This window comes from Diaphorina citri, unplaced genomic scaffold (genome assembly GCF_000475195.1).
Source record: "Diaphorina citri unplaced genomic scaffold, Diaci psyllid genome assembly version 1.1 scaffold896, whole genome shotgun sequence".
Classification (NCBI taxonomy): domain Eukaryota; kingdom Metazoa; phylum Arthropoda; class Insecta; order Hemiptera; family Psyllidae; genus Diaphorina; species Diaphorina citri.
The window spans coordinates 1-14,650 of NW_007378327.1; the positions used below are offsets into that span (position 1 = coordinate 1).

Genomic DNA, 14,650 nt, shown 5'->3' on the forward strand with positions numbered 1-14,650 from the left:
ATCGCCAGACAATTTTGTGGCCCGCAAAGCTGTCAGGGTGAGTCCCCTAGGGCTTGATTTTTGCTCTTTTATTATGGACTGGACTCTGAAAATGGAGCATCCACCCCCATCCCCATCCCCTCTAGAAAATCCTGGATACGGGCCTGCTCCCCTGTGTATGTGGCCCGCGATGTACCTGCCAATTTAGCATGTGGCCCGCATACACATGGAAGTTAGAAATCCCTGTTCTATCCTGTTCTTCTCTCAACGATTTTGGGATAATCACCTCATTCACCTCAGAGTAGTTATTACAGTTCCCTCTCTATTAAAAGATTAAAAACTCTTTTAAAAAAAGTAAGACCAATCAAAAACTCACCGATTGTTTTGATGATGTCGAAATCGTCCAATCCCTGATCCCGTTCCGTGTTGTCTTCATCTCCGGAAGAATCACTCGTCAAATCCACAGAACAAGAGGTGTTCCGGGCTAAACTCTCCGGCCGTACTCGTACCACTTTTGACGAAGCCATTTTTGCGGAAAATTACTCAGGTGGGGATTCAGGAGGAAAATTAAAAATTTCGCTGAGGATTTATCTTTACTCGACGTAAAGCATGGATGACTACAAAGGTTATGTTGACAGTTTAAAAAGAAATATTAGGGGATTAAATGAAATAATAATTACCTATCTTTTATTAGGTACTTTTATTTGATGGCGTAAAACAATTTAAATAAGGAAAAATAAAAGGGAAAAATATGATAAAGTCGTGCAATACCTTTTAAAACACCGACCTTTTTAATAAACGTTCAATTTTTTTTTCAAATAAATTAGGTAATTGGACGAAAAGAATTTCCCGCATTTCAGAGCTCACTTGAATTTCTATGAATGAACGACACGAAAATGTGATAAAGTCGTGCAATACCTTTTAAAACACCGATCTTTTTAATAACGTTCAAATTTTTTTTCAAATAAATTAGGTAATTGGACGAAAAGAATTTCCCGCATTTCAGAGCTCACTTGAATTTCTATGAATGAACGACACGAAAGTTTCGAACTTTGGATTTTCCTCGTCGCTATGAAGTTTCTGAACAATGCGCGCTCCTCACAGCAAGAACTCTGACTGCTGACTGTGAATACTGTGATCTGTGAATGAGAAATGACGAAATGAGAAGAAATTCAAGAAATGAACTCTTGAGTCTTGAGTCTCGGTAACCTGTGAATAGTTGAATACCTACTCAATAGTTCCAGAGCGAGAGAATGCCAAGACCCGAGAGAAGAGAATACTGTGAATAAACCGAATGAATGACTTCTGTCCCAATCAAACAATGCGCGCTCCTCACAGCAAGAACTCTGACTGCTGACTGTAAATTAGAGGAGGAGAACTATCGATAGCACTATCGATAACTATCGATAGTTTTGACTATCGAACGCTATCGATAGTTGATTATTATGGATTGGACTCTGAAAATGGAGCATCCACCCCCATCCCCTCTAGAAAATCCTGGATACGGGCCTGCTCTCATGTGTATGTGGCCGCGAAGTACCTGCCAATTTAGCATGTGGCCCGAACACACATATGGAAGTTAGAAATCCCTGTTCTATCCTGTTCTTCTTTCAACGATTTTGGGATAATCACCTCATTCACCTCAGAGTAGTTATTACAGTTCCCTCTCTATTAAAAGATTAAAAACTCTTTTAAAAATAGCATGCAGGAGTACCCTGGGTTTAATATAGTCTGTTTAAATACGAACGTGATATATTATTTTTCTTATCTTGGGTGGTAAAATAAGGTGAACTGTAAACTCCCTATTGGACAAATAAAAGAACGATTATAATTTACATTTAATTTTTAAAATGTATCATATAATATCATCTATTTTATTTATTAATTATTATACTTACATATTGAATTTTACAAAAAATGGTTTGTTGTGTTATATTTTTATTACAAGTACTTGTATATTGCCTATTTTGTTTATAAAATAAATTTATATTGGTTGTGTGATTATTTAATGTCGGTTTCAATGTGTTTGTTTGTTTGTTTGTTAATTTATACCTATTATTGAAATTGTGTGCCACATACTTCTTCTTTTTGTTTCAAGTTTTCATTTCTTCATCTATGTACTTCGTATAGTCCGAATTTGGTTCTCAAAAGTTTTGGTAGGGGAGGAGGCTACCCCAATGTTACACAGTTACAAATGATTTTTGTTTTTTCAAGCCTTTGCGGTAAAAAAAAAGTTCTTAATTACAATTCCGTCGTAGCCACATCCCAGTATTTTTTCATCCGATCTTCGAAGTCCATGGAATCGTGTCTCTCTTGAATCAAGGAATAATCATACTCTGCCTGGTAGGGCATGATTCTCTGTAGACTGCCAAAGTATGCGGCGTGAGGCCCTGTGTTGAGGGAGATTTTTCTCATGTTGGCGCTCAGAGGAGGAGGTTGAAAGGATCTCGCACTGCCAAACTTCCTGTGTGCAAGGAGAAATACGAAATACACATTGTTAATAATCTAAAAAATATACCCTTATTCCTCACATTTAACTTGAAATCGACTCATTCTGGCAGGATAAACAAGGTCTATTCTATTCTATTCCAGTCTAGTTAGCTTGAAGGTTAATGTTAGTGCCCTTGGCTTATAAGCGCGAGGTTGCAGGTTCAAACAAGGTCTATTCTATTCTATTCCAGTCTAGTTAGCTTGAAGGTTAATGTTAGTGCCCTTGGCTTATAAGCGCGAGGTTGCAGGTTCGATTCCCGCCCGGGCGAACTTTATCCTAAGCCCTTAACAGATAAGGTTCGTTCGCGGAAGAGCTGGCCTTCTCCTATCCTGTCCTCTTTCTCTCTTAGATTTCGGGACGATACTTTACTTTCCGTGTCCGTGAGAGGCATGGCACTTATCTCACGCTGTTGGAAGGATTGGGGTTTAAACCGGGACGATAAGACCTCGGTTGATGCAGTTCCCTCTATCAAACCTCTTTAAAAATCCCAAGGAGCTCACCGAGATAGGAAAGGCATGGGAGGCTGTGCAGTGACTTCAGGTATGCTGGCCACAGACTTGGCACGGGGCCACAGGCCTGGCCTCTGATGAGGTCGCGTGAAACCTTTGGACAAAGTGTCTAGTTCCTTATCGAATAACATCTGGGTGTTCTTCTCTAGCATGTACTCCCAGCATCGGAGCTGCTCCTCTGACAAGTGAGTAGCCGCCGATCTGAAATATAATAATAGTGCTTAACCTTATTCATACTGCTCGCATAGGACTGAAAAGTCCCTTTACTCCAGCAGTAGGCTACTACTATTACTGTGGTCAAATTCTTAAATTATATTGAGGATAAAATTCCATACCTCGGCTGGGATTGAACCCACATCCCCCTGTTTACCAGGCGAGCGCCTTGACCACTACACCACCGAGGCAGGTAATGTGCAGAGTTGATAGAATATAATATTGGGCTTGGACTACAAAGGGATTTTTTTTTTTTCATACGTATTTGATGAAAATCATTATTGCAAGCCTAGTTAGCTTGGTGGGTAGTGCGTCTGCCTTGATGTACCTAGGGCACCTAGGCTTACCTTTCTGAAGCACTCATCGTATCTACAATTGATTTGCCACTAGATTTACTCCGATATCCCAAACTGCTGCGTCTGTCGCCAAAGTTATACTTGTCCATCTGAAACAAGAGGTGATTATCGAATTAGTGAAGGAATTAAAGCAAGAGGATATCTGTTCATAACTACTTATTTTTTAAAGAAGCGTTCGGTCACAAAATTTATGGAACCTGGGACTCCCGCGTACAAGGCAAGTGCTCACTACAGTAAAAAAAAAAAAAAATTGTGCCTCGGTACTTCAAGGCACATTCTTTTACATTCACGCCTATCCAAGAACGGAAAAATCTGGTTAGAAAATTTCTGCCCTGGCGGGGATTCGAACCCAACACCTCCGGGTTGAGAGTTAGTGCTCGTGACCACTCGTCCACAGAGGTGGGCTACTTGAGGAGCTTATTATACAAGGTAGGAAGTTTAAACACCTTGAGGGGGAGGGCAGAATGTAGGTAGGTACCTTGTTATAGATGGTATCTGTCATGACAGCAGTGTGCCCACTGCTAGCTTGATCACTCTGACCACTGGGTGAGGATCTGTCATACTCTATGGTCCATGGGCACTCGGGATCCTGAAAAACAATATAAAGAAACCACTTGAAAAATTAAATAGCTATTAATAAAATGTAATTTCATCGATTGTGTCATCGCCGTTTTTATTTCTTGTAACAATGAAACAACTGCTACATTAGTCTCGTGTGGTCTGTTCTGTAGTATACCCAGTTCTTTTTAGTTCTATCACAGTAAGTTAACAAGGGTCCCTCGAGCTGTAAAGAAGGTTAGGGATATCCTTTTATCAAGGAGGCAACTCTGTGGCAGCAGCCACCTTCCTGGACCTGGAAGATGAGTGACTGAACGTTGTCAATGATGTTAACTTAACAATAACAATTCCCAGCCTAGTTAGCTTGATTGGTAGCGCGTCTGCGTTGTAAGCGCTAGGCAGCGGGTTTGATTCCCGCCCGGGGCGGATTGTATCCTGAACGAATAATGTTCGTTCTCGGAACTACAGACTTTCTCCTATCCTGTCTTCCTCCTCTCTTCGATTTCGGAACGATAAGATCTTAGCAGTTACGTACAGTTCCTTCTATCTTCTTCTTCTTCTTTTACTACTTCTGTTCCCACTTAAGTGAGGTCATTTTGAATCAACCTCTTAAATGCGCCTCGGTTTTGGGCGTGGCTGACTTCTAACTTTTTCTCCTTCGAATCCTGTTTCACTTTGTCCATATATTTCATTTTCAGTATTCCCCTGTCTCTCTTACCTCGAACTTCCATCAAATCTCTATCAAACCTCTATTTTTCAATCACCAACTCACCTGAACTCCGAGCTTCCTCATGGAAGACAATTTCGCGTCTCGGGTTCGAGAGTCGAGAACGGCTGGCTTTCTCCTATCCTGTCTTCCTCCTCTCTTCGATTTCGGAACGATAAGATCTTAGCAGTTACGTACAGTTCCTTCTATCTTCTTCTTCTTCTTTTACTACTTCTGTTCCCACTCAAGTGGGTTGACATTTTGAATCAACCTATTAAATGCACCTCGGTTTTGGGCGTGGCTGACTTCTAACTTCTTCTCCTTCAAATCCTGTATCACTTTGTCCATATTTCATTTTCAGTCTTCCCCTGTCTCTCTTACCTCGAACTTCCATCAAACCTCTATTTTTCAATCACCAACTCACCTGAACTCCGAGCTTCCTCATGGAAGACAATTTCGCGTCTCGGGTTCGAGAGTCGAACTCCGATCCCTGGAACCGTAGCACGAGTACACTCAGATTGTCTTCACTGCCGTAGCTCTGGGCAAGATCTTGTATCCTCTTGGCCGCTAGGACGGGTTCGCTCACACTTCTCACTTCAGCCACAGCTTCCTCACCGCTTAGCACATCCCAAACACTGGAATAAGAAAAATAATAAAATACTAGTAGTTCCTCTGGCCCACTTCTGTGGCCGAGTGGTCAAGAGCACTGACTCTCATCCCGGAGGACTCCAAGTTGAATGTCAATTACGGTTGATCAGAATTTCCAACCCACCTATCCTTTGGAACATTGATTGTTCCCGGATAGATGGGTAGTGTGTACCGTTCTTGTATGAATGTGAAAATAAAGGCCATAATAATAATTATGTCTCACCTCTTATTGGCCAGGATCAGGAAGTGATCGTTCTCATGAAGCATAACCTCCGTGACATGAGGGTCGGGAAAACTCAGCGGACAACTGCCCTGAGGAGGCACAGGCGGGGACAGTGTAGGAGCATGGGTGAACGTGAGAGACCCGGCCTGTCTACAGAGGATAGCTTTGGCTTCACCCACACTGGCGATGTGAAGCATGTACCGATGAGTGACGGGATGTAGCGACAGGTGACACAGCGTGGCACTCAGACTGTACCTGTGTAGCGAGTCCTTGATCTCTCTGGAACAATGGGATCGGGAATAATTTTTATTGATGGACGATCGGAAAATCTGGGAATATTTCTTATTGTAAAAAAAAAAATCATGATGTATCTGTGGTAAAGCAGAGAGCTTCTTCACAACTTTTGTGATACACCACATTACTAATGCTGGGGTTTACCAACTCGGGATTAAGATGAAACGAGGAATTTCCTACACTAGCAAGGTTAACCTCGGATTGAACTAAATTAGACGCATGTGGCCTGTGTCGTAGCATGCCCATCCCGTAGTATGCCTCTCTTCAGATGGGCGAGAAGAGACACATTACTTCCCATTTAGGTGCTGGGTCAACACGAGAACACCAGAAAGTAACCCGTTGAAATATTTGCAATCGAAAAACGAGTGCAAATTTTTGTCGATGGTTGGATTTGAACCCGGGACCTTCTGCGTGTTGATTTTGGTTGCAAAAACTATCTATTACTTTTCTCACCTATGTGCCGTAAGCATAGTGTATTTCATATAGTCGGATGCGGTTTCCTTTACAGTCCTCTCCTCTAGTAATATCCGTGGTATGGATTGTACCAGAGTGCTCGCTATGTCTCCATTATCCCCCGAGTCAAATATGCCGATGAGAGCATCCGAATTGCAAAACCCGGGCAGCCTCAGTTGAGATATGTTCAGTCTGGAAAAAAAACCATGCAAGGCAGGAGTTCATAAGAAACAAGGAAATCATAAAATACATAAGTCCACTGATAAAATAATAAGTGCCTAAGCTGCAAAGTCGGACCCCATGATGTAAACCATGTCTTCACATGTCCCGTCAACCATACACAATTGACCCCTTTAGACCTCTGGACCCATCCAAAGATTCCAAAGGGGGGTAGCAGCATTCCTGGGTCTACCCATCGAAGAGATAGAAGATGGATGGATACAACTGACAGGGACTCACAAGGAGCGGTCACTACAACAACAACAACAACAACAACAACAACAACAACATAGGTCCATTAAAAATGTCTCTCGCGGTAGAAAATTAAAGGTAGGCCAGCCTAGTTAGTTTGGAGCATAGTCCTGCCTTGCATTAGGTCTCGGGTTCAATTCTCGCTCGGTGAGGACTCTATCCTAAACAGATAAAGTTCGTTCTTGGAACAACTGGCTTTTTCCTATCTTGTCCTTCTCTCTTCGATTTAGGGATGATAAGACCGACCAAGACCTTGGCAGTTACAGTTCCCTCTCTATTATACATGGATAGGTAAGGTACCTACTTACGTCGCTTCGCGTAAATACTACCTCTAAATTGTATGAAGGCCGCGTAAATAGCTTGAATATGCAATATGCACAACCCAATTTACAATAGAATATTAAACAAGGTCTATTCTATTCTATTCCAGTCTAGTTAGCTTGTAGGTTAATGTTAGTGCCCTTGGCTTATAAGCGCGAGGTTGCAGGTTCGATTCCCGCCCGGGCGAACTTTATCCTAAGCCCTTAACAGATAAGGTTCGTTCGCGGAAGAGCTGGCCTTCTCCTATCCTGTCCTCTTTCTCTCTTAGATTTCGGGACGATACTTTACTTTCCGTGTGGTACTCCCGCAGTATGAACAAGATCTTATGTATTTGGTACAGAATAAATTCACATTTGTGTTCTGGTGGATAGAAGAACTAAGAAGTGGTGCATTCAACGTGCAATCACCGCTTTCCGTGTCCGTGAGAGGCATGGCACTTATCTCACGCTGTTGGAAGGATTGAGGTTTAAACCGGGACGATAAGACCTCGGTTGATGCAGTTCTCTCTATCAAACCTCTTTAAAAATCCCAAGGAGCTCACCGAGATAGGAAAGGCATGGGAGGCTGTGCAGTGACTTCAGGTATGCTGGCCATTTGAAGACAAGACACAAATATCTTTTGTCGACATTTAGGGCAATTTTACCTTTCCTTACAGCCGGCAGTTTCACTGAAGCCCAATGTCCAAGGCGTTTGTAGCTCCAGATATGCTGGCCACAGACTTGGCACGGGGCCACAGGCCTGGCCTCTGATGAGGTCGCGTGAAACCTTTGGACAAAGTGTCTAGTTCCTTATCGAATAACATCTGGGTGTTCTTCTCTAGCATGTACTCCCAGCATCGGAGCTGCTCCTCTGACAAGTGAGTAGCCGCCGATCTGAAATATAATAATAGTGCTTAACCTTATTCATACTGCTCCTATGAAGACACAAATATCAACATACTTTTGTCGACATTTAGGGCAATTTTACCTTTCCTTACAGCCGGCAGTTTCACTGAAGCCCAATGTCCAAGGCGTTTGTAGCTCCAGACTATCCACTTCTTGGTGTGGAGGTGTAGAGGGAAGACATTCTCTATTCTGACCTGAGACATCTACCAGGCTCATTGCACGCTGAGATCTGTAGGGGAGAAGGAATGATAAATATAAACAAAATTATATCAATAAAGAGGTACTCTAATTAAACTGTTAGTATAATGGATATGTTCTAAGCTGACAGTCTAAATAAAGCACTACATATACTTATAAATTCGCGCTTAGGCTTTTCTTAATCATAGTAGGTCCACTGAACGAACTTCCTGCTCTTTGAAATTCTGTAAAAGTTGGAAGTACAAAAATAAATTGAAGCTTTCTTGGCTTTCGATATCTGCTACTTTCAAATGTGACTAAAAAGTATTTTAACTCTGTTTTACACAAAAGAGAATCACCAAAATTCAGATAACCAGAATGAGCTTCCTACTTTCTGAACAGCCTGTTCTGTAGACAGGTTAACAAGAAAGAAAATTATATCAATAATGAGGTACTCTATTAAACTGTTAGTATAATGGACATGTTCTAAGCTGACAGTCTAAATAAAGCACTACTTATACTTATAAATTCGCGCTTAGGCTTTTCTTAATCATAGTAGGTCCACTGAACGAACTTCCTGCTCTTTGAAATTCTGTAAAAGTTGCCCGCCTAGTTAGCTTGGAGGGTAGCGCACCTACCTTGTAAGCGCTAGGTCGCGGGATCAATTCCTGCTCGGGGCGGACTTTATCCTAAACAGATATAGTTCGTTCTCGGATCGGCCGGCTTTCTCCTATCCTGTCCTCTTTCTCCTTTCGATTTCGGGACAAAGGGATTTTGTTGATTTTTTGTCTTTTCAACACTTACCTATATGATTTGAAGTGGTTCGGATCGACATGAAGCCTTGGATTACCCGAAACATCCAAATATTGCAACTGTTTAGGTATGAGAGTATTCAGATTAAGCCGTTCTAAATGGTTGTACGACAAGTCCAATACCTGAGGAACAGATGGAAATTCGAATAATAAAATTAGCATATGGTCTTATCGACAAGGTCTTAATGGTGAGTTTACAACGGGACTTACCTTGAACTCTTTAAGAAAACTAGTTTTTCTGCACATAAGGAGAAACGAGTTTTCGTCAAATAACGCTAAAGAGTTCAGTTAACGGGACCACTAACTCTGTTTTACGCAAAAGAGAATCACCAAAATTCACATAACCGAGCTTCCTACTTTCTGAACAGCCTGTTGTGTAGACAGGTTAACAAGTGAGATGAGAATCAGATCTGAATAATACCAATCTTCTTTATCTGGATGTAGGTACTTGGTATTTACATTGGGAAAACATTTCATATTGCAGTGTTGTCTATCTCCTTCATGATGTTACACAATTCTAGACATAATCGGGCTAATAACCCTTTTGAATTGTCTTACATTCCATAATGCTAGGGTCTATTTTCTTTTGATTAATACCTATTATGTAGGTATGTACCCATAACTGGATGAATGCCAGGTGAATCACAGAATGATCTTGGTAAGTGTCTCCTTTCTTCTGATATCATCTTATTTTGATATCATTTGATATCACATCTAGGGCCATATTGAGGGGAGGGGTTGGGACCCCCCCCTTTGGGCTTTAATTTTCTCCTTTACTGTAGGTCAGACTCCGAAAATTTGAAGAATTCACCCACTAGGGTTTTCTCTCCGAGCTTAAACTAAAAGGGAACTCCCAGAAAATGGCCCTTTAGTAGGAAGTTCTATCTGCCAGATAAATCTTGCATTCAACCAGTTTTTCTCCACGAAATTTGAACAAAAATCTAACCAACAGGTGTTTGATTTTTCCGCCCGCACGAAAAAACAGCCAGTAAAATACAACTTTTTTTACTGTTTCTTACACCATCTGCTCCCTGATGTTACTTTTTCTCACGGTCACTGGTCCTAGCATATTTAATTATTGCAATGAATACATCATAATAGTGATATGCTTCTCATAGCACAATTAACACTATGCATCACATGGGATATCGTCTATGATCTCAGTTCTCATCTCCATTCATTCATGACAAGATAATCTCTTTAATCATCTTCGGGATAATAGTTTGTGCGGCGGCGTCTCTAAAAGCGACTCCGCTCCTTGTGAGTCCCTGTCAGTTGTATCCATCCATCTTCTATCTCTTCGATGGGTAGACCCAGGAATGCTGCTACCCTCTTTGGACGTCTCTAAATAGGCATCTCGTACATTTCGTTCTGTGCTTTTGTTTTAGTGCTTTTATTTCGTCGGTTGATTATTTTTTGTCGAGTAAAAGATCTTAATAGATATCTATTCGTCTTTGAATTTGTGCTAGTGCTTTTTTTATGACATTGAATTCCATCTATGTATGTACATAGGAGAGATTCTAAAAAAATGAAGAAATTCATCCGTAAAGTTTTGGCAATTCGTGTATTTTGGCCTTTTTTGAATCTGTGAAAATTAAATCATTACATGGGATACATATTACTTGAAAATTGTAGAGACATAGCTAGGTTTTAATGTAGAGGACTAACGAAATCGTGCGATAGATAAATGCAATGTTACGAAATCACACCCCGACATAAGCCTTGATTCTCACATGAACTAGGGCTGTCCAGATCTAGGATAACCGAAAGTAATTACATAGGGAATGTAGGTTTTTCTTTGGTACCTATGTCTCTAAATAGGCATCTCGTACATTTCGTTCTGTGCTTTTGTTTTAGTGCTTTTATTTCGTCGGTTGATTATTTTCTGTCGAGTAAAAGATCTTAATAGATATCTATTCGTCTTTGAATTTGTGCTAGTGCTTTTTTATGGCATTGAATTCCATCTATGTATGTACATAGGAGAGGTTCTATATGAAAAAAAATTGACGAAATTCATCCGTGACGTTTTGGCGATTCGTGTATTTTGGCCTTTTTTGGGTCTGTGAAAATTAAATCATTACATGTGATACATATTACTTGAAAATTGTAGATATTTAGCTATTAATCAAGAGGACTAACGAAATCGTGCGATAGATGAATGCAATATTGCGAAATCACACCCCAGACATAAGCCTTTTCCTTGATTCTCACATGAACTAGGGCTGTCCAGATCTAGGATAACCGAAAGTAATTACATAGGGAATGTAGGTTTTTCTTTCGTACCTACACTTCGTAAACAAACAATTAAACCATTTGGTAGCCATGGCAATAGACTCCAGTGAGCCCATCAGCAAGTGTGATGGTCGACGCAAGAGACCTTCCCTTCGGGATTCCCTTCTGTCCCGATATCGGGAGGTGGTGCAGAAATACAAAAGATCCTTGCCACAACCCAAGGCTTGTATAAAACTACAGTGTTACCTCAAAATAAGGGAGCAACATCTTGTGGTACAAGGAAGTCAGTATCAGGTAACCAGAACAGGAAAACTCCGAACTTGGCGTAAAAATGCCGGCGTAGCCAAGTAAGGGGACTTTTCAGTCCATTCAGGCAGGATAATAAATGTATAGTTATAAATTGAAAATTATATTTAAATAAATGTCAAAATGAGTTTTCATAGCGAATAGATTCCTAGGGACCCAAAAAACACAACCCCGACCCAAAGTTGTGACTTTCGTTAGAAATGAATAGCTCACCCCTGAATTTTCATTTAAATACGATTCTTGTGAATTGTATCATCCCTTCATTTCAAAATAATAAATAAACTCGTATAACAAACATCGGTAAAATGATGACAGGGCAGCAGGTTTTCGGAAGTATATAAAAACATTAGTCCTCAATAAATTGGGCAATGGAGTTAAACACACTTCGTGCGTGGTGCGAATTAGGACAGGTGACATTGTGACAATTTAGGCTATTTTCTACAATACTGGTGGATAAATTTACTTACTAAGATATATCTAGATGTTGCAGTCTTGCGGGTCGCGGTGAAACTATGAGGGATTGTAGTTCTGAGGAAGAAAAATAGGGAAAATATGCCGTTAGAACTTCACTTAAAAGTTAAAAGCCATACGGTTAAAAGAGTGTCCTCCCTCGTATGTATGTACCTTTAAGTACTTTATTTCTCAAGCTGTGTCTACACATAGTCGACGTCCGTCGTGTCGATGGATGTGAAAAAATTACAAAAGACAACTTCTTTTCCAGTCGACTATGTGTGGACCAAAGTTAAAATGACAAAATTCTTAAATCTCTGTTTCGTGTTAGTAGGTATAGTCCGGGTGTCAAGGCACTTCGATTTTTTGACGTTCGCGCGCCTCCCGGTACGATTGACGTTGAAAATGGGTGCCACCCCATTCAGCTTAAAATGACAAAATTCACAAAACTCTGTTTCGTGTTAGTATAGTCCGGGTGTCAAGGCACTTCGATTTTTGACGTTCGCGCGCCTTCCGGTACGATTGACGTTGAAAATGGGTGCCACCCCATCCTATATCACCATCTCATCGTTAGCTACGTAATATATTAATAGTGCAACTTACTATTATTGCCAGCTATGACAGAGATCAGACTAGAGCCGTTGAGTACAAGAGTTTTCAGCTGATTCCGAGAGCACTTGATTGATTCCAGTCGATTCAGAGCTCCCAAGTCGAGAGATTCTATTGAGTTTTCGCTTACATCTAGCGTGGTTAGGTTCTGAAATCAAGAAAAAAACATACAGTTTATTTATTTAATATACGAGTACCTTATTTATACTGTCTGCTAAGACTAAAAAGTCCCATCATGCCAACAGTTTTAGCACATTTTGGATTTATTCGAGTTTCTTGTCAGCTCCCATGGCGTAGTGGTCACTGCGCTCGCCTTGCACGCGGGAGACCCGGGTTCGATTCCCGGCGGGGTCAAGAAATTTGTATCATGCAAATGATTGATTCCGTGACTGGACGGTACGGGGCCCACTCAGCCTCGTGAGGAAAGTGAGTAGCTATGTAATATAAATGCGCATAGCGACCGGTGCCAGCATGGTAGGTAATTGGGAGCTGGATTATTGCGATATATGTATTTGGAAAAATCCTACAATGCTGCAGTGAGCACCAAAGTTGTGATATAGTAACACAAAGAAAAGACATTTATTTATTTATTTATTTATTTATTCGAGTTTCTTGCGTTAGACCCCGCTAAACAGTGAAGTTAGATTTCCTGCGTGCTGGTATCCAGCGTCAACCTTCATGGACCGTCTTCAAAAATGACAGCTGGGTTTTTGTTCCCTTATCTTTTTAGCTAAATCCCCTTCAGGGGTGAGCTATTCATTTCTAACGAAAGTCACAACTTTGGGTCGGGGTTGTCTTTTTTGGGTCCCTAGGAAGCTATTCGCTGTGGAAAATCATTTTGATATTTACATATTTCAATATTACAACACTATACATTTATTATCCTGCCTGAATAGGACTGAAAAGTCCCCTTACTTCGGCTACTCCGGCATTTTTGCGCCAAGTTCGGAGTTTTCCTGTTCTGGTTACCTGATACTGACTTCCTTGTACCACAAGATGTTGCTCCCTTATTTTGAGGTAACACTGTAGTTTTATACAAGCCTTGGGTTGTGGCAAGGATCTTTTGTATTTCTGCACCACCTCCCGATATCGGGACAGAAGGGAATCTCGAAGGGAAGGTCTCTTGCGTCGACCATCACGCTTGCTGATGGGCTCACTGGAGTCTATTGCCATGGCTACCAAATGGTTTAATTGTTTGTTTACGGAGTGTAGGTACCAAAGAAAAACCTACATTCCCTATGTAATTACTTTCGGTTATCCTAGATCTGGACAGCCCTAGTTCATGTGAGAATCAAGGCTTATGTCGGGGTGTGATTTCGTAACATTGCATTTATCTATCGCACGATTTCGTTAGTCCTCTACATTAAAACCTAGCTATGTCTCTACAATTTTCAAGTAATATGTATCCCATGTAATGATTTAATTTTCACAGATTCAAAAAAGGCCAAAATACACGAATTGCCAAAACTTTACGGATGAATTTCTTCATTTTTTTAGAATCTCTCCTATGTACATACATAGATGGAATTCAATGTCATAAAAAAAGCACTAGCACAAATTCAAAGACGAATAGATATCTATTAAGATCTTTTACTCGACAAAAAATAATCAACCGACGAAATAAAAGCACTAAAACAAAAGCACAGAACGAAATGTACGAGATGCCTATTTAGAGACGCCGCCGCACAAACTATTATCCCGAAGATGATTAAAGAGATTATCTTGTCATGAATGAATGGAGATGAGAACTGAGATCATAGACGATATCCCATGTGATGCATAGTGTTAATTGTGCTATGAGAAGCATATCACTATTATGATGTATTCATTGCAATAATTAAATATGCTAGGACCAGTGACCGTGAGAAAAAGTAACATCAGGGAGCAGATGGTGTAAGAAACAGTAAAAAAAAAAAAAAAGATGTATTTTACTGGCTATTTTTCGTGCGGGCGGAAAA

The 14,650-nt window shown here is 40.7% G+C and overlaps 1 protein-coding gene and 1 long non-coding RNA gene across 2 annotated transcripts in view; both read right to left on the reverse strand.

Moving 5' to 3' along the window:
• Positions 1-957: 957 nt before the first annotated feature.
• Positions 958-1,245, reverse strand: LOC113468927. The gene is made up of 2 exons (XR_003392506.1): positions 1,211-1,245; positions 958-1,118 (listed from the first exon to the last, which is right to left on the reverse strand). It is a non-coding gene; the product is annotated as an uncharacterized LOC113468927 (long non-coding RNA).
• A 944-nt stretch (positions 1,246-2,189) lies between these two features.
• LOC103512894 (protein phosphatase PHLPP-like protein) overlaps positions 2,190-14,650 on the reverse strand; it is a 45,189-nt gene continuing 32,728 nt past the window's right edge. The window contains exons 14-21 of the mRNA XM_026826244.1: positions 8,189-8,335; positions 6,431-6,622; positions 5,684-5,962; positions 5,237-5,447; positions 4,027-4,137; positions 3,540-3,637; positions 2,971-3,180; positions 2,190-2,443 (exon numbers count right to left, since the gene is read on the reverse strand). Coding sequence (XP_026682045.1) covers positions 2,221-2,443; positions 2,971-3,180; positions 3,540-3,637; positions 4,027-4,137; positions 5,237-5,447; positions 5,684-5,962; positions 6,431-6,622; positions 8,189-8,335 — 1,471 coding nt within the window. The 3' untranslated portion in view covers positions 2,190-2,220. The remainder of the gene's footprint in view (positions 2,444-2,970; positions 3,181-3,539; positions 3,638-4,026; positions 4,138-5,236; positions 5,448-5,683; positions 5,963-6,430; positions 6,623-8,188; positions 8,336-14,650) is intronic.